At 41.2% G+C, this 27,954-nt stretch overlaps 1 protein-coding gene across 1 annotated transcript in view; it reads right to left on the reverse strand.

Annotated features, from left to right (window-relative positions):
- Window positions 1-27,954, reverse strand: part of kcnk10a (potassium channel, subfamily K, member 10a) — a 121,327-nt gene that overhangs the window by 75,165 nt on the left and 18,208 nt on the right. Inside the window, exons 3-4 of the mRNA XM_078274585.1 lie at window positions 6,307-6,424; window positions 2,185-2,345 (exon numbers count right to left, since the gene is read on the reverse strand). Coding sequence (XP_078130711.1) covers window positions 2,185-2,345; window positions 6,307-6,424 — 279 coding nt within the window. The remainder of the gene's footprint in view (window positions 1-2,184; window positions 2,346-6,306; window positions 6,425-27,954) is intronic.

The following is a 27,954-nucleotide window of genomic DNA, read 5'->3' on the forward strand; positions in this document are numbered from 1 at the left end:
TGTTATAGATGCATTGAAAAGTATAAGGGATGCATTTGGTCAATCTGAAGGAGCTGGATGGTCTGCAAGTGCTTGGCTGCAGACTCAGTTAGGACCAGTGGGTGCAGTGGCTCTTTTAGCGCTATGCGTGATGTTTTGTTTCTGTACTTTGTTGTTGACTTTTGCGAAGGTTATGATATTGAGATGGGTTGGAGTTGTGATGCCTGGAGATAACACTCAGATGCCTTTGTTGAATGTGACTGATTTGGATGGAGATGAAGAAGTGATACTAGATGGAGTATTGATGGAAAGATATCCATTTTGAATATCTGATTGTGCCATGATTTTCAAATTTTTTGAGTATTGTTGTGTTGTTTAGTGTCTTCTTCTTAATCAAAGGGAGGAAATGGAATGTGATTTATGTGATTCATAATGGAATGTGATTCATATTACTTTGTGATATTATTCATTTTTTGATTCTTATTTTTGATATTGCTTACTTTGTATTTCCATATTATTGATGTTTTAATTTTCATGTGTTGTTTTGCAAAAGACACTGGTTGGTGTTTTCTTTTCTTCCAGAGCATATGGGGGGATACAGATACAAATATGGACAATATGAATGAACTAGGAGAACTCTGAACCAGGACGGTGTGGAACTGTTCAGATTTCACCACACCAACACTGCATTGCTAATCGACACTGCTGAGAAGCTGCAGTGTAGTGGAATACATTCCTGTGTTTGTTCTGAGATATATATATATATATATATATATATATATATATATATATATATATATATATATATATATATATATACACGTTTGTATGAGTAATACATAAGTTATGTCATATTCTTTTTGTATTAATTGTTTGGAGAATTTTCTGTCATGCAGTAAATATATGGGGACCTCAGATGTTTTTTTTTTTTTTTCTTGGCGCTTAGGGATATGGGGTCTAGGTAGGGATAGGTCCATTGGACGGTATGATGGGTCGCCAAGCCTGAATTTGGACATTGTTTTGATTTTATTTCATTTCCTGAGGTTTTCACATGTATTTGCTTAAACCATAACTCTACAATAAATTGATAAAGATTTATTTTCTAATTGATCTGGAGTACTGAGGTGGTCGCCTGAGGAAGAGGGACCGTGAGAGAATTTTCCTGTCCAGGAAGAAAGCTGCCAGATGCGTTTTTCGCTCTTACACTCCATAAATAAAATGTTACACTCTATAAATCTGTTTACACTCCATAAAGCTGTTGTATTGTTAAAATCATACTACAAGGAACATGTGTTGGAGAAAGTGTTCTTCTGTTGTAATTTTAAACATGTATGTCTTACTCTTTTTGTTTTTAGAGACTTTATTAAGTCTCGAAGGGGGGAAATATGTCGTATTTGATTGACTTAAGCCTTTGTTATAACACACATTGTTCCATTTGGCTGAGGCATATGGTCAGAGGGCACATTCCAGAGGAAGTGGCTCTGCTGGGGCAAATGGGGACTACTGATTGATTGGCCCCAGGACCTGGATTTTACTACCCCCTTCACCACGTCTCATGTTACACATAGCTCAGGGTACATATCTTCATGTCTGAACAGAAAAACCTCAGAGCGACTATATTGGAAGATCAGGTCTGTCGTCTCTCCGGGTTCTGCAGGACTCGTCATGATGCTGAAAACTTGATGTAATAAACCCTTTTATAATCAAGAACAGTGTCAGCGAATTCCTCTTCCATACAACATCACAGCATCGCAACTAAAGATACCACACCAACCAGGTTAGGTGTTCAGCATAAGTTACCACAGCGATTGAACCCGGTAACAACTGATCCACCGTTGTGATACACAAAACCCTGAGTTGAAACTGAAGTTACCTTGTTAACGCCAAATCTTGCTTCGTAGTACAGGCCTCAGGTGAGTATAAGTGTGGGTGTCAATTGTCTGGTTTTAATTGCCAATCAGCAAAACAGCTTCCTCAGAAGGGTTAGGTGAGTGATCAGCTGGGCTGTTTCCGCCCTTTCTTCGAAAACTCATTATGTTGCCTTTCAAAAATGTGCTTAGTGTGTCTCATTTTATTACTGGGAGTATTTTCCTATGGTCTATTACTGTCCTTATTTAAAACTATGGGCCAACATTAAAAATGTCAATTTTATAACCATATAATTTCCACTGACTCATAGATGACAGGAGTTACATTGTGACCCACCCGGAACATCTTCTCCACATTAGCGATGCTTTTGACAAATATGGTACCAAGCTGGTCACCGACGCCTGCCAGGAGGAATCCAAACAGCGGGATTCCAAATATTGCATAGAGAATGCAGAAGATTTTCCCTCCCTCAGTGCTTGGGGCAATGTTACCATAACCTGGAGAAGAAAAGAGAGACAAAAAAGGGGCTTTACTGTACATGATGCAAACAAAACACTGGTCAGATTTAGTTACACATTATGCATATAAGAAATTTATATTTGATTCACTAATGTGAATAAAAGTAACATATGGACTGTTGTCCAATCAGATTTGCTGTGCTGTAAGTGTTCTAGCACTTTAAATAAAAGTGTAAAACAAGGTTAAATAATAACCTGAAAGTCTTGTTTTTGCTGACCTTCAGTTGTTTAACTTTTCCCCTTGCTGCAGTGATGTATAACTGTAGTCCAGGAGCTGGTGGCACTAATGGGTGTAGTTACAGGTTCAAGGTAGCACACTTCTGACCACAGCCAGCCCCTCCCCTCACTGATGCTGGGTGTGGTCAAAGGTGAAAAAGGATTGAAACCTTGAACAAGGGCTGGACCTGAATATTTAACTAATGGTTTGTTGGGTAGAAGAATCCTTAAAAATGAATGCCTTTTATTAAACCGAAAGACACGTGTTGCAGCCATAGACTGTAAAAACAAAAAATAGTTGACATAGCAGCTGTGATCTCACCCATAGGTTTGCGGACAGCCTTGAGTTTGACAATTTGCCTGTTGGCATCTTGGGTTTTTGAAACCGGACATGAAGAATTTTGGACGCGAGGGTGGAGCCTGGCTGGATGACGCGGCCAAGCCAGTGTGCTGCGCTAAGCTTAACGCTAAATAGGTAAAGTTGCCCGTTTTCAACCATTCTGAAGCAACTCATCCAGTTCAAGTTATATTCAGGCTTAAAGATCAGCATAATCAAGACCACTGGCCACTTTGAGTGACAGGTGACAGGTGGCTGTAGTCACAGGAGGCTATAGCCACTAGGCTGCAGCTAATTCAAGTCTTTTTTTGGATACATTTTTTATTGAAAAAGGCACAAGATTAACAACATTACACATCACAGATTTAGCCCTTTTTTCTTTTCTTTTTTTCAGCAAGTCTCTGAGAATTTTTTCGTCAGCCTGCTAACTTGTTGCCCTTGCTAACAATATTAGCTGCTCTTAGCTTGCCCTAAGAGCTGACTCAGGTTTTCCTTGTTATAGGTCTAGACTGCCGGGGTACTTCCTTTGATACACTGAGCTACTCTCTCCTCTCTCAATCCATCTGTGTGCATTCATGTCCCAGTAATGCTTGTTACTAAGTCCTTGTTTTCGCAACTCGCTGTTTTCCTTGGATCAGGGTGGCACCTAAATCATGGTTGCAGCTGCCGCCGTGGTCCTGCTTAGCGCCCCTCGAGATAACTACTTATGATTTGATACTATAATACAATTGAAGTGAATTGAATTAAATTGCTCTGTTTCAACAATGTTAAGCTGAAAAAAACATGCATGCAGGCTGAAATTCACCATGGTGTTTGTTGGGATTAAGCCACTAGTTAAAAGTCCACTAGCCACTGGCTAATTTATGCAGTGTAAACACTGAATCAAGCTATAAGTTATTACTTAGCAGTCTGATGTGTGTAAGCTCTGTATGGTTATACTGTGGTAGCCTGGTGTTGTTTTTAGGCAATTTATTGAAGGTAACACAGTGAATAGCCATGTGTATACATGGCGTAAATCCCATTAAAAACAATGCTGTGTATTGTAAATAACATAATGATGTATACTTAAAATATCTGTATAAGTAGTAAAACATAAAAATGCTTTTTAAATTTAGAAACATTTTGAGTGCCTCACGTTGGTTTGGTCCACTGCCTGCTGTACGTTACCATCTGCACTTGATTCACATCAGGTAGTGACAGGAATGTAGTCAGTAGGCGGTTCAAGGCTATTTTATTCACATTAAACATCAGATGATGTTTTTCTTTTCTCAAATAGAAATGATGCTGAGAATTATGAAACATGGGACGTGATGGTAAACTGTCCATTGTGCCAATGGATGGTATGCACATGAGGTTTGCCGTGATGTTGAGAGTGGCGTGAGAGCTGTATCTGTATTTCGGGACACATCATCAGTAGTGTACCTTTGAATCAAGGGGTGTTTCGGCCTTTCAACACTAGACACCCTCATCAAAGGTGGCCAGCTACAGCGTGATCACACCAGAGCTTGTGTCCCATGCCCAATCATGAGAATTGCCTGGTTGTTTAAATGGCGCAGCCCACGGGACTATGCAAGGCAGGGGGCGTCCTCTTCCCTGAGTCAAGCCTAGAGCTGACCGCATACCTTGTTCACCCTCCTCCTGGAGGGTTGTGACCTGGGTTATCAAGTGGGGTATGGGGTGGGAAGATTAGTGAACGGGTCATGTTGATGCCTAGCAAGGGTCCTTCCGCTTGATCCATATCCACTGACTGCTTCTTTCGGCCGCTTCAGAGACTGATCTAATTGTCTGTCGCAGAGCCTGTCCATGGATGCCAAGGTCTTTCAGCAGCCTTATGGTGGAAGAAGCCACAAAACCTCTGCATCCCACTTCAACTGGATAGCCTCTCGCTTTCTATCCTCGATGTTGAGCGTCTGCTGCCAGTTCTGTGTAGCGCAGTTCCTTGCGCTCATAGTCCTCTTCTGTTGAATTCTCCCAATGGACTGTGAGCTCTATGCTGTAAACATACTTCAGTGAAGGGGACCAGAGTACCAAGTCTGGCCTAAGGGTGGTGGCTGCAATCTCAGGTGGTAAGATTAGTTGCTGGCCAATATCGACTAACATCTTCCAGTCCCGGGCCATGGCTAGCTGTCCAGCTACTGGTTTGGTAGGGGGACGGTTGGGCTTATTTTGTTCCTCTCGGATGAAGGTTGTGGCCGTGATGGAATTGGTTGCGCTCAGGGGCAAGGAGTTGGTGGTATTCCTCTTGCTCTCAAGAGCTGCTGCCAGACTCTTGAGGACCTGGTTGTGCCTCCAGGTGTAGCGGCCTTGTGTGAGGCTGGTCTTACAACCAGTCAATATGTGTTTGAGAGTCACTGGAGTTGGTCAGAGGGCACAGGTTGGGTCCTCGCCATACCACTCGTGGTGGGTTTGCTGCAGTTAAATATATATCCTCTGTCCCAGACGAAACCTAATATTTATGTGGAGGACGCAAGATCATTTTATAATTATAATATGACCGCATGGTGAACCTATGAACCTAACTTAGACATCTGACGTTAAAGATTTGTGTTGTTGTTGCCCAGATAAAATGACAGAAAAAAGAAAAACAGACATAAGTTCCTTTTTCAGTACACCAAAACACCAAGTAAGTACAATAAGTCCTCATATCAAGACAATTTGGTAACATATACAACAAGAATGGGTGCTTATGGAAATACTAATGTCACTGTGTCACAGGCAAAGGAGACAAAAAGAACTAAGGAACAGGGAGACCAGGGACAGTCAGGTGTAGAGTCTCAGGTAAGTGTGTTGAGCTTAGTTAATATTTTTGGAAGTGTGTGGCTGTCAGGGTTAGCAGATGAGCTTTACCAGTGGCTCACTAATTTACATTATGATCAGCTATTTTAACAAGTGTACAAAAGTATTTGTATTCTTTTGTATTTGTATATTTGTATTTGTATATTTGTATTTCTTTTATATGGGGACACTTTTTCAAAATAAGTCATTATGTTTTAAGGTATTTTTGTGGCTTGATTGTAAACAATTTAAAAATAAAAAAAATGGTTTTAAAGAAGAATATTTTTGGTAAATTTAGTCAGCTTTTTCATTGAATCAAGAGAAACACTGAAAAGAAGGATAATGGTACAGTCCCTTTCAAAAATTGCTCTTCAGAAATGTTTATTGTCCCGCCCAACTGTTAGATGAGATTTACGCCTATGTGTGTATAGTTAATGGCACTCCGCTGACTGAGTCCTCCTACTACCTCCTATGTCTACTTTTTCTAGAGTAGACTACAGATAAATGAATGTTGCACAACCAGCACACAATGCAATATACAGTGCATCCCCTATATTAAACTCCATAGACCTGTTTAATGTAAGCCATTGAGTCATTCCATAATCAAGGTACCTATGGTTGTGATGACAGTCCCAGCAAAGAAGAAGGCACTACCCAAATCCCAGTGGCTGGACTTGTAGGAGGTATCACCAACAGGATTCACTCCGGCATTCACAGCTTCTACAGAGTGCTGGAAGGAGAAGTAAAGACAGAGGCATATAAGAAAAATATTCGTCTCACTATTATTGGATTCTGTCTTACTGTGATTTGGATTCAGCATCTTGCTAGAATTATCAACTAGAGCGAGGACTGTTTTCTTAATCCTGTTCCTGCCCACTCCCGGTGGATTTCTGAACATTACCACCAGTTCCCCCAGTGTGTGTGTTCTGCTCCCGCCCCTTCCCACAGTGTGTTTGTTGGGTCCTGCCCACACCGCAAAAATTTGATTGATTGTCAATAGATTGACCATTGAATTTGTGTCTTCTCACCTCCCGCAGGGAAACTAGTTATTTTACTGTGTAGTAATTATAAATATGCATACTTGTCGGTAATAGGTAGCAAAATTACGTTATAGTGCATAATTAGACCTACATTCATACAAGCAATAATTAGTTACTCTAGTGCAATAAAGGCAAAGTGACATTTCACTTATTTAGTTTGTTTTGATTAGGTTGTTCGCTTCCCTGTCTTTTAAGTCAATCTAACAGACTTCATGTTATAGTCCCTGTTGATTGTATCCCTCAGGTCTGCTGTGTAGACTCGCCAGACCCTCCTCTGCAGTGCTGCGGAGGAAGGTCTGGCAATTTGAGAATAGCTGTTGTTTAACTGGATGCACCGTGTGCGTTACTGATTTTCTTAGGAAACCTAGCTAGGCGAACCTAACAGTCGGTTACAGCACTCATCAAGAGCAGCACTCTTAAATCCAGGGACCCGCTGTCTATCTTTGCACGCGCCCGCTGCCAGCCGCAGCCTCCATTAAAACCGCCTGGTCCCGCGAGATTTGTGTTGGGTCCCACGGGACCCCAATCCCAATGCAGTCCTCTATTAACAACCTTTCACTCTTCATTGTTTGCTGGGATCTGAGGAGACAGTTTCTACTGCTACTGTTTTAAAGTTGTTAATAATGTTAACTATTACTGACATATATTGGATTACACAAACAAATCCAGGTTGGAGAAATAAGGCAGGAATACCATTATATACAGTACACTGTAAAAATGTCTGTGAAAACCAAAGTAATGTATTGTTTGTAAAGTAAAGTTTCCTGTTTCACAGTGGAATTCAGTCTATTTAGTCGAAAATTACAGTAATTAAAGATTTGCTGTGAAAAATCGCATTAATAAAATCGCTACTATACAAAATCAATTAAAAACAATTATGTACTGCATGAAATCATAGTTAACAAGTATGTACTGTATAAAATAACAGTAATCGATGTGTTGTAGAAAATCAGTTACCAACAATGTCCTGTAGAAAATCCCAGTAGGTTTTAAATAAAATCACAGTAACCAATAATGTCCTGCATAAAATCACACTGATCAATTATGTACCATCTATGGGGTTAGATATGTCTCATTAAGTATGTGTAAACAGATTGACAATTTGTGTGTAATCTGTAAATTTATAACAAAATAATAAAAAATGTTTTGTAAACTCAAAAATAATTTGCACACATGTAAGTAAAGTAAAAGTAAAGTAAAGTACACACATTTACAAATAAATAAAAAGCATTTGTGAACATCTTCCTTATATTTGTAATTAGTTTGTAAACTGTGAATCCAGTTTTTAACTGTAAATCGAAAAGGCATTTCTGGATCTCAATTCTATGCATGTGGATCTGCATTTTACATACAGTTTTGAGAGAAACATTCTGCCAGCCTAAACGAAAATAGACTTGTATCACTCGGATATTTTCGGAAAGCACGCAATTGCCTGCTGATAACGTCATTTCCGCTTTTCAAAGTAAGAGCACGGTATTAATGTTGCTCTGTTTTGTACGTTACTAGCCTTCTTGCCCGCTCTTGCAGACAAGTTGCTCCCAGTCATAGCAGCTTGTTACTTAAGGTAAGTGAACCCGATATTATTTAACAAAACTTGAAACAATTATTCATCTCTTATTGAGATCAGCCTGGGTGTCACAGCTGGTGGCCTGCGATAGCAGCAACAGAGAGTTTTCTGATCCAGAGGGGAGACGGGGTACTCCAGAATCAGAACCTGGCGCTGGGGTTTGCCCTGGCTGAATTTGAGTTGCTGCAGCGGCTAACTGAAGGCCCTCTTCACCCGAGTTGCTACCAAATTAATAAATGGCAGCATGCGATTAATGCGATTAAAAAAAATTTACCCGTTATGCTCGGCCCTTAACGCGTTAATGCTGACAGCCCTAATATATAATATATATAATAAAAAAACTACACATTTAACAAACTATTTAAAGCAAATCAAATCCACATGCATCAACGCATCTGCATAATGATAATAATCTTTATTCTATAATTCCCCACACCGCTATTGCAAACAGTAAGCATATTTATGGTTCTGACACTGTGAGAAGTCCCCGGGGGACTGAGCACTGTAAGAGATCATCTTAAATATTACTGTTAAGAAAAAAGGCACTTTTATATTAGCTACAATATTTTTATTTATTTCAGTTCGTCGGTCCTTTTGGGGATCATGGCCACCTGTGATGCCTTCATCACGTCTACTTCACAGAACATGAACTGTAAGTATCAGTCTTAGCTACTTGACTTTATACAGCGGTCTTCAAAGGAAAACAACTTACTGCCACTTATATTATGAGATATTTAGCCTTGCTCAATTTTATCTTACAGATGTGGCATTATAGTATTAAAAATAAAACTGAGCCAACCTTGTAGTAAACTTAATATTTTTTATTACCCTAAGCATTTATTACCTTTTTATTATCCTCCTATACAGTAGTCACAGTGTGGATCATTCTCTCATCTAACCCATAACCCACTCCCTGCGAGAAGAGCAGCTCCAGGTGTCATCATCATCCAGGCGGCAACAGCATGTAGGAGGTCAGCAGCGGCAAGCTGATTCCTGTGATGAAGGAGAACCTGCAGCTTCACCTCGAGTATGCTGGCATGAAGATCATGTTTTTTTTTGTTTGTTTTTTTAACAATCTGTTTATTGAATTGTACATAGTTATAAAACAAACAGGCAAACAATACTGTTCCATACAATAGTAATTGCAGATGTACATTCAACATATCACAGGACAGATACTAACCCCCTCCCACCGGCACCTGGCCCCCAACAGATGGGGACATATAGTTGAAAAGTAAAGAAAAACAAACAAAAAAACAAAACAAAAATGATGGGTTAATAGAGGAAGAGAGCACAAGGATAAATAAATAAACAGGTAAATAAAATAGAAAAGAATAGATAAAATAAATAATACTAAAAATAAATAAAATAAACTAAGAGAAATAGGATAAAAAAAACACCATCTAAGTTGGCAGATCATAAATATATATACATGCATACACATATATACACACATGTATACATACACACGCACTCAATTAAAAATAAATCCTTAATAATGATAAATAAAAATAAAGAAAACCCACTCACAAGCTCAACTCATTGCAGTACTTAGTGCACAGAGATCAAACATCTTGTGCTATTGACATAAGACAGGAAGGGATTCCAGGACTTCTCAAATGAGACAGCCTTGCCAATTAAAGTCAGTCTTATTTTTTCTAATTTAAGAAAATAAAGCTCCTCCCTAACCCAGTTTGTAAAGGTAGGTGGGACTGTGGATTTCCATTTCAGCAGTATCAACCTCCTCGCCAGCAGAGTTGTGAATGCTATTAAGTCCTTGTTAGCTGGGGAAAGAGTAAGTGGGAAAGGCCATACACCAAACAGAGCAGTTAAGGCATTAGGAGTCACATCCCTTCCAATTACCTTGGATAAAGTACTAAAGTTCTCAGACCAAAATCTAGTCAGAGAAGAACAGCTCCAAAACTTGTGTGAATAATTTGCTGTGGCTTGTTGGCATCGTTTGTATAGGGGAGACACTGTATCAAATATTTTTGCAAGCCGAGCTTTAGTGTAGTGAGCTCGATGGAGAATTCGACATTGCATAAAGCTGTGTCCAGCACAGATTGAAGACTTATGCACTCTCCGTAAAATCTCCTCCCAAACATCATCCAGAATTACCTCTGCAAGGTCTGTCTCCCAAACTGTTTTAAGTACAATAGAAGAGCCTTGACAGAGGTTATAAATATTTAAATGAATAGAAGAAATTGTCCCCTTTAATGAAGACAGAGGCTTCAGAAACGTTTAGAAATCTGAGGACTTAAGAGCAGGGAATTCTGGGAATGAGTTACGGATAAAACTTCGAACCTGAAAGTATCTAAAAAAATGTCCTTTAGGAAGCAAACATTTATTTTTCAGTTGCTGAAAAGAAGCAAAAATAGAACCAACATACAGGTCTCTAAAAGTTGTTATGCCCAGCCTAGTCCATATAGAGAAAGTGCTGTCCAATAACGATGGGGGGAAAAAAGGATTAGCTGCAAGTGGAGCACCAACAGACAGTGTTTGCAGGCCAAAATGACGTCTAAATTGAGTCCATATTTTAATACTGGAGGCCACCATCACATTGTTAGTATAACCAGAAATAGAAAACGACAGGGGTGAGTACAGTAAGGCCTTCAATGACACCGGATGAACAGAATTTGCTTCCAGGATCAACCATGATGGAGGCACCGCAATATCTCCATAATTAACCCAATAGTTCAGATTTCTAATGTTTGTTGCCCAGTAAGAGTAAAGGAAGTTTGGCAATACCATTGCGCTCAGAGCCTGTAAAACTTGTCGACGTAACCTAGGAGTTTTCTTTGTTCCAAATAAAATAAGAATCAGACTATCTACTTTACGTAAATAATGAAAGAGGAAGGAAGATCGGAATGCATTGGAATTAATATAAAAAGCGCGGGAAAATGTTCATTTTAATTGTATTGATTCTGGCAGCAACAGAAAGGTTTAATAGCGACCATCGCTCAAAATCTTGGTTAATTTTTGTGAGCAGAGAGAGAACATTTTCCCTATAGAGATTAACCAACGTTTTGGCAACATACACTCCGAGATAAACAAAGCCAGAGTTCACAACCTTAAATGGCATGTATTGGAGTTGAAGTGGATTTTCATTTACCTCTCCATTAACAGTAAACATTTCACTTTTGCCCAGATTAAGTTTATATCCAGATAATCTACTAAATGTGTCTAAGACTAAGAGGGCTGCAGGAATAGAACGTGACAGATTAGACAAAAACAGCAAAAGATCATCTGCATACAGCGCCACCTTCAGCTCTACACCATTTCTGGTTATACCACAAATATCAGGGTGAGGCCGCAGAGCAATTGACAAAGGCTCCATCACAATGGCAAATAAGAGCGGGCTTAAAGGGCAACCCTGCCTTGTAGAGCGATGTAACTGAAAAATATTCAGAATTTCTGCCATTTGTCCTCATCAAGGCCTGAGGAGAAGCATATAACAATCTGACCCATGAAATAATTTTTTTCCCCAAAACCAAATTTCCCCAAAATGAAAAAAAAGATAATCCCACTCTACCCTGTCAAACACCTTTTCTAGCGCCCAGTGCTATCAGAGAGCTGGGAGAGCGAATGGAGGAGGATTATAAAACCACATTAAACACCCTTCTAAGATTAAAAAAAAGGCGTGCCTGTTGCGAATAAACCCAGTTTGATCCAAGGATATAATTGAAGGTAGGACAACTTCTAAGCCGTCTGGCTAGCAACTTGGACACAATTTGAAGTCAGCATTCAGCAGACTAATGGGACGATGTGAACCGCATGAGAGTGCGTCTTTACCTTTCTTTAAAAGCAGAGAAATGCAAGCCTGGTTTAGGGTGTGGGGAAGTGTGCCTGACCTGTAAGAATCAGAAAACATCTCTAATAAGTGCGGGGCCAGCTGTTTCCAGAATGTTTTACAAAATTCGGCTGGGAAGCCATCCGGGCCCGGACTTTTACCACTTTGTAATGATTTAACTGCCGCTTCAAGTTCAATTGCTGTGATAGGACGTTCCAGCTCCTCAACTGCAACCCGATCCAGAGTGGGAGTGTTAAACCTATCAAAGAAGGAGATCATATCCGCAGAGGTATTACGACAATCAGAGGAATATTTATAGTTTTATTAATTTCAAAGGGTCAGATGTTACACCCGAGCCAGTTTCAATTTGAGGAATTAACTGAGATGCAGATATCTGGCGTAGCCGATGGGCCAAAAAGTTTACTAGTCTTATCTCCCTGTTCATAAAATTCTGATCTTGAATGTAGTAAAAGTTCAGTAGTGTACTGTGACATAATAAGATCATATTCAGCTTGTAAAGTCATTCGCTCCTTATAAGTATTTGGCAGCTTTGAGACTGCATATAAAGAATCTTGGGATAGCTAGCTAGCTTCTCTCTTCTAGATTTCTCTGATGAGCCTTAAAGGAAATAATCTCCCCTGATAAAGGCTTTCATTGTTTCCCACAACACAGAGGCCGTTATTTCTGGGGTTTTGTTAACCTGAAAAAAAGAGTTCTAATTGCTCAAAAATAAATTTAATAAAGTCTGTATCTAACAGTAAATGTGTATCTAGGCGCCATGGTGGTCTTGTATTAACAAACTTCGGAAAGTAAACATTCATAGAAATAGAGGCATGGTCCGACACAACAATTGAATCATATTTACAGCCCGAAATGGAGGATAACAACTTGCTATCCACTAAAAAGAAGTCAATTCACACGAATTGACTTCTTTTTAGTGGATAGCAAGTTGTAGGTACAGTGAACATGTGAGAAAAATGAGTATTCCCTTTTATCCGGATTAAAAAAACGCCAAGGATCAATGACATTAAACTCATTCATAAAGGCTTGAATTACTTTGGTCGATTTGGACAGAGCAGCCGAGGTTGAGGAAGAACGATCTAAGGAAGGATTCAGCCAGCAGTTGAAGTCCCCTCCTAAGATTAAATCATACATGGACAAGTCTGGTAGCATTGAGAAACCTGTCTAAAAAAGGACTCGTCATCCCAGTCGGGTGCATAAACATTAGCAAGAGTCACCTTTACATCGAAAATGTGTCCTATGACAGCTATAAACCTGCCAGCAGAATCAGAGATTGTCTTGACATGGACAAAAGGAATATCTCTATGTAAAATAATAGCAACCCCTCTAGATTTACTGGAAAATGAGGAATGGTATATTTTCCCGACCCAGCTCCTCCTCAGTCTAAGACTATCTGTTTCTTTTAAATTGGTTTCCTGCAAGTATATTATATAAGCATTGAGGCGGCGTAAGTAGTGCAACACTTTACTGCGCTTGATTGGATTATTAAGGCCCTTACAGTTTAAACTCACAAATCTAACATCCCCACCCACACTGGATAGTGTACTCTTAACCTGGGTCATTGAAAGACAAAGAATTCAGTATGTAAAAAACAAAAACGCGAATAAAAAAAAAAAGACGTAATACACATCTACTCAATACATTTGAAAAATAGCCTAGGTGCCAACCCATTATCCAGAAAAACTACATGGACTAACAATCACCCCACATTGGAACAGAACACCCCACCTTCCTCCTCACCTAGCAGAAGCATCACCCCAGAAAATAATGCGAGCTACCTGTCGTTACCAGCAGCTTAACCATACTGCTAAACAACCTCAGGGAGTGTGAATATTGGCTGTCCCAAATAAAAATAAATACTTAAAGTAATAAACAGAAAAAGGTGCCATGGATTCTTTTAAAAAATAAAAAATAAAAAAGCTGGTTCAAAAGCACTACATTCTCCAGAGTCAGAACGTCGTCATCGGCAGAGACTAACCGAAAGAAAAAGAAAAATAGCACCAGTATGCTCTGAGTGGAGCAATAAAACTTACAGTCAGTACACAGCCAATACCGTATTTAGTCTATAGACAAATCAACAGCAGCATAACATAGGTGATACCTGCTAGATATGCAGCCTACTGCCGCAGAAATATAAACTGCGCATATGGATTCTAGAGTTAGTCACTCTCCGGGGCCGGATTCTTCTTAAGTCTCTTGTTGACGAAGACCAGGGCCAAGTCCGGGTCTTCAAATCTGTAGGTCTGGCCGCTAAACATGGTGATGTGTAAAGTAGCCGGGTACTGGAGGCCGAATTTAATGTTAGCACAGGCATGGAGCTCCCTCTTCACCTGGACAAAAGCCGCCCTCCGCTTGGCCACAGTCGGTGTAAAGTCCGGGAAGATGTACACCCTCTTCCCGTTGTGTAATAGAGGGGAGCTCTGACCCGCGAGTCGGAGAATAGCATTCCTCACTTGAAATTGTGTCACCCTGATGACCATCGGACGTGGTGGTTCTCCCTCCTTCGGTTTAGCACGCAATGTGCGGTGGGCCCTGTCGAGCCCGGGCATCTTGTCAAGTCCCAGCAAATCCATTAAAAGTTTGGCAATAAAATAGGTTGGGGACCCTCGGATCCCTCGGGCAGACCCACAAGTCGAATATTATGCCATCTAGAGCGTGACTCCAATTCTTCACATTTCTTGCCCAGAGACTCCACTGTAGCAGATAGCTTAGCTATATTCACCTGCATGGTCCGAATGCTCATTAGCGGAGCGCTCAAGGTTCCACTTTGCAAGGAGACTTTTTCTTGCAGCGGTTTGAGAGCAGTCGCCACCTCCTTCTTAACCAACTCTGATATGACTGACTCGAATTTAGCCACAATTTCAGTTTGTTGGTCGTCCATCATTACCTTAATGCTACGTAGCATCTCTTCATTAGCTCCTTGTCTCTCAGGTGACGTAGGCTCCGAGGGCTGGGATTGCGGTCTGTTCCAACCAGACTTCGCAGACTTTAATGCGGTTCCAACTCTCAAGAAGCAGGTCTCCTAAAAAACGTTCAATCACCTTGAAGTTGCAGACAGTCGACAAACTTACGTTATTTGCACTACAAAGAGTGTATATATTTGTTATTTATTTTTGGTATAGTGCTTAACAAGCATAATTGAATTTTGCCGAGTTGTGGCCTGTTGAGGTGTTGTGTTTTTGTGTGTTTGTATCGATCCACTATATAAACATAATATCTACATACATGGCATTTGATTGGAGGCTAGTCTCACTTTGTCCCACAGCAACATTAAAATAGTTTAGATTTGTGTACATTGTTTTTGTTAATAATGTATTGTATTAAGTGTCCATTTCATTATAATATTCAGATTTATCATAAATAATTAAACATGCACGTATTTTAAGTTCCATTAAAGAGGGGTAGGTGGATGTGGGGTCACATTTGAGCATTTAAAAATGTACTTAAAAGTAACGCAATAGTTACTTTCTGAAGTAACTAGTTACTTTCATAATTTGTAATTGAATAACTAATTTAGTTACTTTTTGGAAGAAGTAACTAGGAAATGTAACTAATTACTTTTTAAAAGTAACTTACCCAACACTGGTGAAGATAGACAAGGCCAGGAAATTTGTCAACAGTGTTATGGCTACATTTGTTTATAGTTTAAAATGTGTTATGTTCATTATTGTTAACAAACAAAATTAATAATTATATGACAGTATCACATGTATAGAACAATGGCACCTCCAGCAAAGCCATGATATGCACAAATACTAAAATAAAAACAAGAACTACACCTCTGCTGTCACCCTCCAAGACATGTCTCAGTCCTTTCCCCTTCTGGGGTTCACCACTTATTGAAGTTTACGTATCCTGTCCCGCATTTACCCTCTGTAGAAGCTCCCCTATGTCTCCTTTTTTTTGATAAACTGGTCAAATGGTTTCCAGATTTTCTCATACACCCAATTTTTTTTATGTTAATCTCTCCATTGACATACATTGTGCCATATTCTTGATCCAAGCACCAATTGTAGTTTTTTTTTTCTCCATGTTTCAAGTCTGGTTTCTTTAGAGCCAGATGCAAGCCAGTTATATATTAATTAAATCAAACCCCTCTCATTGCAATTGTTACTCAAAGTAAATATCAATTTGCTTTCCCACGAACTGCAGACATTTTCTGTCCTGCATCCATTTTATGGAAATTTCTATTTAGGAGATTTGCAAATCAACTTTGGCTCCACAGACCAATGATACAGCTGCATTATCCCATATGATTGTACTGTTATGATGGCAGCCTCTGATATTAGAACGTTCTGCTGACATCAAAAAGTAGTCTATTCTAGAGTGGCTTTTGTTAGCACTAGGCCGACAGGAAAATTCTTTCTTTGACTTCATTCAGAAGCCTCCATATATGCACTAGGTTCGTATTGTTTATTAAGTGATTTAAGGCTTTCCCAGTTCTTGTGTGAGTGTTGTGATAACTTGCCTGGTAGTTTTAAAATTCTTAAAAACAAATTGTTATAGAAATGGACATTGTCATCATTTGGTCCGTATACATTGATTAAATTAAGATGTGTAGACAGAATGCGAACCAGTATGGTTAAGAATCTACCGTTCGGATCCACAGTTACATCATCAATCTGCAGTGGAATAAATTTATGTATTAATATCATTACACTTCTAGAGTTAGAAGAGTACGAAGATGATAGAACCTGTCCTGGCCACCTTCGTTTTATCTTGATTGTCTCGTTAGCTTATAGGTGTGTGTTCCTGTAAGAACATAATCTTGGCTTTTAACTGTTTTAACCTGTTCACAACCTACTTTACCTTGGTCAGTTTATGCAGGCCTCTACAGTTCCATTATATATATTCAATTAAAATATCTGTCATTTTTTACAACAACAGGAAAGCTAAAAATAACCAAAATGATAAAATCCTTTTTTTTGCTCTGCATAGTGGTGTAACCCCCTCTTTTAAATGTTTCATCGTGTTTTGAGACAGCCATGGAGGATAAAGCAAGAAGACCTTAAGGTTAATGAATATAGTTGGTACCATAATAAGAATTATTAGAGAATTTCCTTAACCCCAAACATGAACATGCCCAATTTGAACATACGGGCAGTCCTAAACCCTTCAGTATCTTCCTTTTACTGCTTAAAACCAGTTTACACCATAATGAGGAACCATTCTTAAGCTTTTCCTTAAAACTCCTGTTCACGTTGCTTGCTAAGATTAGACAGATTAAGATTCTTTTCCAGATATACTTAACTTGTGTGTACAGACAATACACGCATGTTGCAGCTGTTAGCTGTAAACTTTAACTAATGACTTAAATGTTTCATTTTGCAGTATGGGGAAAACATAAAATACATTAAGTAACCTAAAATATGGCACATGACAGCCTTGAGTACTTTATGTATGAAGGCAGTCTTTTGTGGCTTTTTAACATTTTTGTGATGGTTGGAGTCCATCCTGTGTGTTTTCCTGCCTGTACTTTTTGTAATTCGTTTTCTGTCTTCTCATTTCAGTCACTACCTTCACCGTCACTCTGCCTCCAGTCAGCTGGCTTCTCCATCCAGTCCCTCCCTCGCAGTTACCTGCTCCAGCCTGCCTCAGCTCTTGCCTCCCCGCGCTTCAGTGCTTCCCCTGCGGATCTCCCAGCCCCGGTCTCTCTGTTCCCTGTTCCAGTCTCTGCGCCCGTGCTTTTGTCCCTGGCATCCACCTTCCCGCTTCCCCATTTTTCCCTAATAAAATAACTTTCGCTGAGCTCTGCGTTTTGGGTCCGTTCTGTCCTATGTGTAACAGAACGATCAAGCCAGTATGGACCCAGCAGGCACACCTCCCCCCTCTGATTCTTCCAACCCCCCACCCCATGATCAGTTTTTTGCCGTGACCTCCCAGGGAGCGTTGCTCGGCCAACATTCTACGGCTCTTCAAGCCATGGCTGAGACCATTCGCTCCCTGAGCAAGGAGGTCCAGCATCTAGCGTCCCAGCTTTGCCACACTGACACAATTCCAATTCCTCTCGGGCCATCTCCCGCCTCGCGCCTCGGCACATAATTCCGCCTCACTCCCCGTCGTTTCTCCACCCCTCGAGGCCCAGTCTCTTCCCCCGAGAAATTCTCCGGCATACTGGGAACCTGCGAGGGGTTTCTCGTGCAGTGTGCCCTAGTATTCAGGAGGCAGCCATTAACCTAAAGCTCAGATGAGGCCAAGGTGTGTTTCGTCGCTGTGTTTCGTCGCTGTGTTGCTCCGCGACCGCGCCCTCAATTGGTATACCTCCGTGAGGGGCAGCCTCACCTCCTCTCCTCATACTCCTCCTTTGTGGAGGAATTGAGGAGGGTGTTTGATCGCCCTGTGCGAGGAGAGGGGAAGGCTTCCCAGCTCATGTCACCCTGGCAGGGAGATCGCAGCGTCGCGGGGTACTCGGTTGACTTCCGCATCTTGGCTGCCAGATCGGGCTGGAACAGTCCGGCTCTCCGTTGCGCGTTCCTGGCAGGTCTTAGTGAACGCATTAAAGACCATGTGGCTGCCAGACAGGGGCGCCGCCAGGAATTTTGGGCCCCATGACAAAAAATCAAATTGGGCCCCCTCTGCGCAGCTGTTGTCACCACATCTCTAGGACCTAACTGTCCCATCAAAAGCTTTACATAACTCTAATTAAAGGCTTGCAACTGTCTTGCTTCTTGTAGTTCAATACTAGCACAATATTTACTGCTGGTGATTTGTACATGCATGTAGGTCTAATATGCAGTTCACTATTTCATGGAAGATTAAAAGCAACCATAAAAAATGTGCTGAAGGCCATCTGAGAGTCAATGCCACTAACAGCCATTACTGACTGTTGCAAGTTCTTCCATTTCAAATAGCAGTCTCTGTGTGCCGTATTCTTCTCATGGACAGGGAATTTATCATACATCCGACGCCATTTTACATCAGACATTTTATATCCCTTTTGGCTGTTCAGTGCACTAAGAGAAGGTCTTTTTTGTAAATGAGAGAAAAGCACACATGGGATGCAATACAGTGCATTAGAAGATTTGCTGTAAGTTACCCAGACTCTCTTCACCTTTTCCCTTCCATTGGCTGCCTTACTGTACAATAAGTATTCTGGGAATGGTTTTCCCTCAGAATCCTGTGGCAGTACATCATCATCATCTCTGGTGGCCAGTGCACTCACAAAATCCTCTCTGTCCCTATCAGTCAAATTTGCTCGCCACAAACCTGGGTCATCCTTTTCATGACTTTGTCTTCTTCCACCATGCATCTCTCATCCTCATCACTGTTACTTTCTTCCCTTCTTCCTCTGCTTCCACACTTCTTCCTCTTTCTACCTGAGAGGGCCCTGGCTCTGTAGGATGTACACAATGCATGTGATATATATACACATATACGGTGATATATACAGTATATATATTAAAATATGCCATATACCAATAAATAACACTAACAGTACAGACATTGACCCAAATTACCTACAGTTCTGTATCACCACCACTTGATTACATACATTAGATACGATAGATTTTTTTGTGTGTGTGTGTGTGTGTGTGTGTGTGCGCGCAAGCGTCTCAAATAAATTGCCCTTCATGATAGGAATAATAAAGTCTGTATCTATAGATGTCATTCCACAATTCAATCTATATGAACGTATCAAACTGGATTATTTTAATATTGTCTGTATCTTACATGCAGGCTTAGGTAAGCTACTCACTGTTACCAACTGCCCAGCATCCAGTACAGACAGTAGGTTGTTGTTTTTTTAAATTTTATTTCATAATGATCATTATGTGAGAAAATAATTATTAATGTGTTTGAATTTCTGTCAATAAATATTTCATTTTCTTTTTTGTAATGGTAAAAAGAGCAAGAGAGACCCCCACAGACTATCTGCAATGATGCTAACTGGCATGTCATTAAACACAATGTTGCTCACCTTCACTGGGACAGGGAGGGGCACAGTTAGGGGGAGACTGGGGTGCTGCTGACTCATCTGTTGTTAAGTCTGCTAAAAGGGGCAGGGACAATGATTTAATATGAATATCTTGCTAAATGTTTCCCTGCACTGATTAAATGGTGATCAAATGTAGGCTAACACTAGTCTGTAGCTAGCTAGCTTATTTCACTATGGACATTAAGCCAACAGGTTAATACCTGTCAGTCATGGGCCCTTGGAATTGTCCTAACTTTTCCCCCCTATACGGCGCCCCTGCCGCCAGGGATGAGCCGGGGAGTCTCGGTGTGCTCATCGAGACAGCCTTCGATTTGGACAGTCGCTTTAGGGAGAGAGAGAGAGAACGCGGGTCGCGTGGCTCCTCCTCTTCCCGGTCCTGCCCTCCGCCATCTCGGGTCCCTGCTCCCCCGCCGTCCCAGTCACGCTCGGAGGCACCTCCAGTACCTTCCCCTCTTCCTCCACCCGAACCGATGCAATTGGGCCGCGCCCCAAGTGTATTTGGTAATGCCATTCGGCCTCACCAAGTTTCCAAGCCCTCATTAATGATGTCCTCCGTGACTTTTTGCACCGGTTCGTTTTTGTCTATTTGTCAACACACAGAGCACGTCCGCCTGGTTCTGCAGCGGCTTCTGGAGAACCGACTTTTTGTGAAAGCCGAGAAATGCAAATTCCACGTCCCATCTGTGCAGTTTCTCGGCTTTATCATTGAGAGCGGGCAGCTCCGCGCTGACCTAGCCAAAATCCAGGCTGTTGTAGATTGGCCCACTCCCACCTCTGTCAAACAGCTACAGCGCTTTTTGCCCAGACCTTGTTCCTGCTCCGACAGAGGTTTTGGTGGCCCCCTGTGGAAATGGACTGCCGGGACTTCGTGGCAGCCTGTGAGGTGTGCGCCCATGCCAAGGCATCCCATCAGCCGCCCGCCGGTCTGCTCCGCCCCATCCCGGTCCCCGGTCGGCCCTGGTCCCACATCGCCCTGGACTTCGTCACCGGATTGCCCAACTCCAACAGCAAAACAGTCATCCTCACCATCGTGGATCGGTTTTCCAAGTCCGTCCACTTCATCCCCCTGCCAAAGCTGCCTACATCCTTGGAAACAGCTCGCCTCCTTGTCCATCACGTCTTCCGGCTCCATGGCATTCCTTTGGACATTGTCTCTGACCGGGGGCCCCAGTTTTCTTCACGTGTAGAAATCCTTCTGCCAAGCCCTCAGTGCCACCGCCAGCTTGTCATCCAGCTATCACCCCCAAACCAACAAGCAGACTGAGTGGGCTAATAAGGATGTGGTGCACCGCAATCCCATCTCGTGGAGTTCCTACCTCCCCTCCTGCCTGTGACAGCCAGCTGATTGTGCACACCTGCTCGCCTCCTCACTACCACTCCTCCCGCCGTACACACCTGCCGGTCATCAACTACAATCAAGCTCAGTATTTAAACCCCGGATTGACTCACCATCTTCGCTTGATCGTTGCTCCTGTCTCCTCGGTACATGACACATGACTCAAGCTCCTGAAAATTATCCTGTGTGTTTTCCTGCCTGTACTTTTTGTAATCCGTTTTCTGTCTTCTCATTTCAGTCACTACCTTCACCGTCACTCTGCCTCCAGTCAGCTGGCTTCTCCATCCAGTCCCTCCTTCGCGGTTCTCTGCTCCAGCCTGCCTCAGCTCTTGCCTCCCCGCGCTTCAGTGCATCCCCTGCGGATCTCCCAGCCCCGGTCTCCCCGTGCTCTCGGAGCTCCCGCTCTGTTCCCTGTTCCAGTCTCCGCGCCCATGCTTTTGTCCCTGGCATCCACCTTCCCACTTCCCCATTCGCTTCCCCATTTTTCCCTAATAAAATAACTTTCGCTGAACTCTGCGTTTGGGTCCGTTCTGTCCTAACTGTAACAATTTCCTCCTACTGTTGTTCTGGCGGCAGCACTCCCATCTACCTGATGTATTTCTCAAAGCCGTTGGTCAAAAGCAGTTTGGCGGGAAATTCCCCTGTCACGCAGTTTCTTTCTCATGCCATCATACTGCCTTTGCTGTTTATAAACATCTGCTGATAAGTCCGGGAGAAATCTAATTCTACTGCTTTTGAACATCACCTCTTTTTTTGCCCTCGCGGCTTTAAGGATGTTTTCTCTGTCTTTGTAGTTTAGGCACTTCACAATAAATGTTCTCGGGTCATTTTGGCCCGTTGTGATTCAGTGGGCCCTCTCCAGAACAGGGGTGATATCTTCAGAATGTCCGCTATCCATTTCTCAATGTAAGAGCAGGGGTCGGAGCCTTCCTCTTTCTCAGGAATACCCAGTATGCGGATGTTATTGCACTGGCTTCTGCCCTCCAAGTCCTCTACTTTATTATTTAGGAGTTTTGTTGTCGTTTCAAGTTTTTCCAAAACTTTTTGCAGCGTGTTAATCTGGTCTTCCTTGCATTCTTTAATGTTGGTTTGAACATTTATAATTGCTGTCAGTACACCATCCATCTCAGAGTGAAAATCTTGAGTCTTCAGAGTGAAGACTGTATAGCTTTAATGATGTCCATTGTGGAGGGGTTGTCCACGACTTTAACGCTTCCGTTCTCTCTGGAATTCGGTCCCGCCGGCTCGCCCTCTTCACCAGCGAGTCCTCCAGCTGTTCTATACTTGTCCTTGTTCACTTTTCTTGGCATATTAACTTGTATTACAACCACTGTTTCAATTTGTGATACGTTTACTCCAATTAGGATTATTGGTAACATTTTATAATAACCATCATTAATAGATGGTAAATTGATAGTTAATTAATCTTTAGTTAATTTTCATTTAACTGTTAACAAACAGTAATTGTACTGTTAACAAACAATTAAATTATAATTAATAATGTTTACTAATTATTAGTAGTGCTGTAAATTAACAGTTTATGTAACACACATTATATCCCTCATTTACTATATTAGGTATCGGTTAATGATTAAAAAATGTTTGTAAACCTTTAAGAAACCATTTTTAAATCATCTATAAACATTACATCGATAGATGGACCAGATATTCCTAACACTTTGTTGAGGGTTACTAGTTGGTTTGTAAACCGTCTATAAACAGTTTCTGGATGGTATATTATACTTTTCCTTAACAAGCCAGGAGTAAAGCTGTTCACCTCTAGCCTACTTTACTTTCTACACCACACATCTACTCCCTCGGCCAAGGACACAAGACAAGATAAATCAACACAAACAAAACAAGAGGAAGACACAACAAAGTGCGGCAGTGATCCACCACAGCCCCCCACCTGAGCAAAGATTTGGCCACGGAGGACCACAGAACGGAGACGAGAAATCTAAACACCCCCTTTTTACCCATCCAACACTCCTCAAACCCCCTTACCAACCCCGACGCCTTTGAGGATCCATCGCTCTCCCCATCTGCCTTTTCCCCTGTTTCCCCCTGCCACATGTTGGGGTTCAATGACCGAATGGAGCAGCTGGTAGATGCTGGAATCAAGTTTGCCCCACTACCTTCTCCCATCATTCGCCCCCAGCATCAAACTGACCCTGTTTTGACTGAACCGCTGAAAGTAAAACGCCAGGCACCTCTGCCCCCTCAAGGACGGCAGCTAACTCCTTCTCACCAGACTGATAAGTGTGCTTGTGTACAAAATGAAACAAGCTTTAACTGATATGTGCTGGGCCCAGGGTTTTTAACTGAAACCTGGTTAGACCATAATAACAGTGATGCTGTTCTTATAGAGTCAGCTCCCCCTAACTTAAATTTTATGAGTGAGAATAGAGCAAATAAGAAAGGCGGTGGAGTCGCCATTTTGTTTAATGACTCGTTCCAATGTACTCAAATATCTTATGGAAACTTTGCTTCTTTTGAATATGTGGCTCTTCAGCTGAGGTCCCCGTCTCGACCTATATTTCTAATTATCTACAGGCCACCTAAATACTGTTCATCCTTCTTTGACGACTTTAGTGAACTGCTGTCTATAATCTGTATTAACTTTGACTGTGTAGTTATTGCTGTTGTATTTTTGAGAACTATGGACTGACTCAGCATGTGACGGAGCCCACACACAACAAGGGGCACACTCTTGACTTGATTATCTCGAAGGGTTTGAACATTTCCAAGGTTGTGGTGACTGATGCTGCTCTCTCTGATCATTCCTGTGTTTTCTTTAATGGCACTATGTCTGTGCACAAAAGTGTCCAAACAAAGGTTGTGGTGACTGATGCTGCTCTCTCTGATCATTCCTGTGTTTTCTTTAATGGCACTATCTCTGTGCACAAAAGTGTCCAAACAAAGTTAATAAGAAAACGGTATATCACTGACAACACCAGTGAAACATTCATTCAGCTTTTCTCGTCCACACCCACCCTCTCAGGGGTCTCAGTCACTGAGCTTGTAGACAATTTCAATTGTAAAATTACAAATGTTATTGATGCCATTGCTCCCATTAAGGTAAAACTGTGTCTGATAAGAAAAGATCTCCATGGAGAAATGCCATACTGGTAAGAACAGAAAAAAGAGAGTGTTGAAAAGCAGAACGCAGGTGGCGAAAAACTAATCTCCAGGTCCACTACAACACCTATAAAGAGAGACTTCGCATTTATAATTTGGAACTGAGGAATGCAAGGTGGTCCTTCTTCTCTGACATTATTGCCAAAAACAATAATAACTCACGTGCTTTGTTTGCTACTGTCGATAGGTTAACAAACCCTCCAGTACCAGTAGCATCTGAACTTTTATCCACCAAGGCCTGCAATGATTTTGCCACCTTCATCAAAGACAAAATTCAGAAAATTAGACAAACAGTCAGTGCTTCCATATCGAGTACAGGGTATGTGTTGTCACAGTGTCTAGGCAAAACAAATTCCAATATGACCCAATTTCATATGATTAACCGTAAAAACCTGAAGGACATTATACAACATCTGAAAACCTCCTCCTGCTGCCTTGATATTCTACCAACGGGCCTTACCAAAAATGTTTTGAATTGTTTGGCAACAGATCTTCTACAGATTGTAAACACGTCTCTTCTCTCAGGTGTTTTCCTACAGGCTCTGAAAACTGCAGTCATTAAGCCACTCTTAAAAAAGAACAATCTAGACACGTCACTAATGAGACTAATGAAATTAAATGCTGATATAAAACCTTCCATTTTTAATTAAAATCATTGAAAAAACGGTTTCTCAACAACTCAACCTTTTCTTGTCACTAAACAACAGTTTGATGCCTTCCAGTCGGGTTTTCGACCACACCACAGCACTGAGACAGCTCTTGTTAAAGTCTTTAATGACATCCACTTAAACACAGATATTCAGTCTTGGTATTACTTGATCTCAGTGCTGCATTTGATACGGTCGACCATGACATATTACTAGACCGATTGGAAAACTGGGTTGGCATTTCTGGCTCAGTACTAAAAGGGTTTGAGTCTTATTTAAAGAATAGGGACTACTTTGTGTCTATAGGGAATTATACATCTGAGCATACAAATATGACGTGCGGAGTTCCCCAAGGCTCCGTTATGGGGCCTCTCCTGTTTAACATCTACATGCTTCCACTGGCTCAAATTATGGAAAACAATAAAATAAGTTACCATAGTTATGCGGATGACACACAATTTTATATAACCTTATCGCCAGGGGACTATAGTCCAATACAACAACTGACTAAGTGCATTGAACTTTCTTAAATTAAATGATGAAAAAACTGAGGTGGTTGTTTTTGGAGCAAAGGAGGAACGATTAAAAGTCAGCACTCAGCTTCAAACGATAACGTTAAAAACAACAGACAAAGCCAGAAATCGTGGTGTAGTCATGGACTCAGACCTGAATTTTAACAGCCACATTAAGACAATTACAAAGTCAGCCTATTACCACCTTAAAAATATATCAAGGGTTAAAGGACTTATGTCTCAGCAGGATTTGGAAAAACTTGTCCATGCTTTTATCTTCAGTAGACTTGACTACTGTAACGGTGTCTTTACAGGTCTCCCTAAAAAATCAATCAGACAGCTGCAGCTGATTCAGAACGCTGCTGCTCGAGTCCTCACTAAGACCAAGAGAGTGGCTCACATCACTCCAGTTCTGAAGTCTCTACACTGGCTTCCAGTGCCTCAAAGAATTGATTTCAAAATACTTTTGCTGGTTTATAAATCACTAAACGGTTTAGGGCCAAAATACATTTCTGATCTGCTACTACACTATGACCCACCCAGACCTCTCAGGTCGTCTGGGACAGGTCTGCTTGTTGTCCCCAGAGTCAGAACTAAACAGGGGGAAGCGGCATTTAGTTTTTATGCTCCACATATCTGGAACAAACTCCCAGAAAACTGCAGGTCTGCTGCAACTCTCAGTTCTTTTAAATCAAGGCTGAAGACGTATCTTTTTGATGTTGCCTTTCTTTAAATGTTCATTTCTTATACTGAAGCTGCATTGTTGACACTGTATAACAATCTATATAAGCATATAAAGAGAAATTCCTATTTTATCTGCTTTTATATATTTAACTGTTTTAACTGCTCTTCAATGTATAATTTCTTATACTGCACTGCAACTTTTTTTATCTGTTTTTAATTTTTTTAATCTGTTTTCATGTAAAGCACAATGAATTGCCCTGTTGCTGAAATGTGCTATACAAATAAAGCTGCCTTGCCAAAATAAAATAAAGCTGCATGTAGCTACATGCTAATGGCAGTGAAAGATGTAATCTTGGCTCCCAATGTTGGTAATTTCTCCCCAATTTTGGGTCACATTACTGTTGAAACATATCCAGCTATCTAGTATTTGGTTCAGAAGCCTTTATCTGCGATTTTTGATAGTAGAAAGTGCTGCTATATTCTATTACTGTGCACTGCTAATGCCAGAGAAAGTAGTCTTGGCTGCCAATGTTGATCATTTTTCTTCAATTTCGGGTCACACTGTGGCTGAAACGTCTCCAGTTGTGTCATATTTGGTTTATTAGCCTTTATTGGTGTTTTTTAGGGTACAAAGTCCCAGGGCCCGTTTCAGAAAACTCTGAGTTTGTTAACCCTGAGATGAGGGAAACTTTGGGTTTTCTGTTTCAGAAAGAGAGGTTACTTAATCTCAGAGTCAGTTACTATGGTAACTGAGTCTATGAACCTAACCTGGTCGGGAGCAGGTTTTCTTCAAGAAACCTTGGGTTTCTCTCAGTCTCCGCCCTCTGACACCAGCCCAGCCTGCTGACACAGCCCTCTTTCATTTCCTCATTCATTCATTCAGTCTTTATCAGGCGCATTTTAGCGTAGTTTGTTACTGTATCTGCATGAATAAAAAAACAGGGTTGGTTTATTAACCATGTTACTATAAAACAACTAATAAGTTTAGCTAAACGTTTTTTTTTCTCAAAACATGGCATTTCCTTTTGTCGACGATCTTGTTGATGAAGAAGCTGTATTAGCCTACTTCGCAGGGTGTTAAACATACGTCGGGAGATGATATTGAGGCCCCGACACATTTTAATTTCCAGATAACTACCTATTTGAGCGGTATCGTTTTTCTTCCCAGTCTATCAGTTATGTATCCTACATAACCTTATCCATCCTCATATCACTAACATCACCCATCGTGGACATGCTCTACATCCCAGCAGATTATTTGTGTCGCGTTACATTTTTTTGCAAATGGCAGGTTTCTTTACAACATTGGTGATGCGGAGCATTTTAGTAAAGCCACTGTATAGCAAAGCGCCGTCAGAAGAAACATGTTTTAAATGTTTTTGTAGTGTTCCCTGGCCACAAACCAGTAAGAGACATTAAAAAGGAGTTCCACAGTATTGCAGGTAAATTATGTAAACCCTTTGAAATAAAAGATTATGAATAATAATTCTGTTAATGATGGTGCTGCAGCCTGAATGGGATTAGTAGGCCTAGGACTTTTTCACCTAAATGTGATGGATTATAGGTTCAATACCATTTCACCAGTAATA

This window comes from Sander vitreus, chromosome 18, assembly GCF_031162955.1.
Source record: "Sander vitreus isolate 19-12246 chromosome 18, sanVit1, whole genome shotgun sequence".
NCBI classification, from domain to species: Eukaryota; Metazoa; Chordata; class Actinopteri; order Perciformes; family Percidae; genus Sander; species Sander vitreus.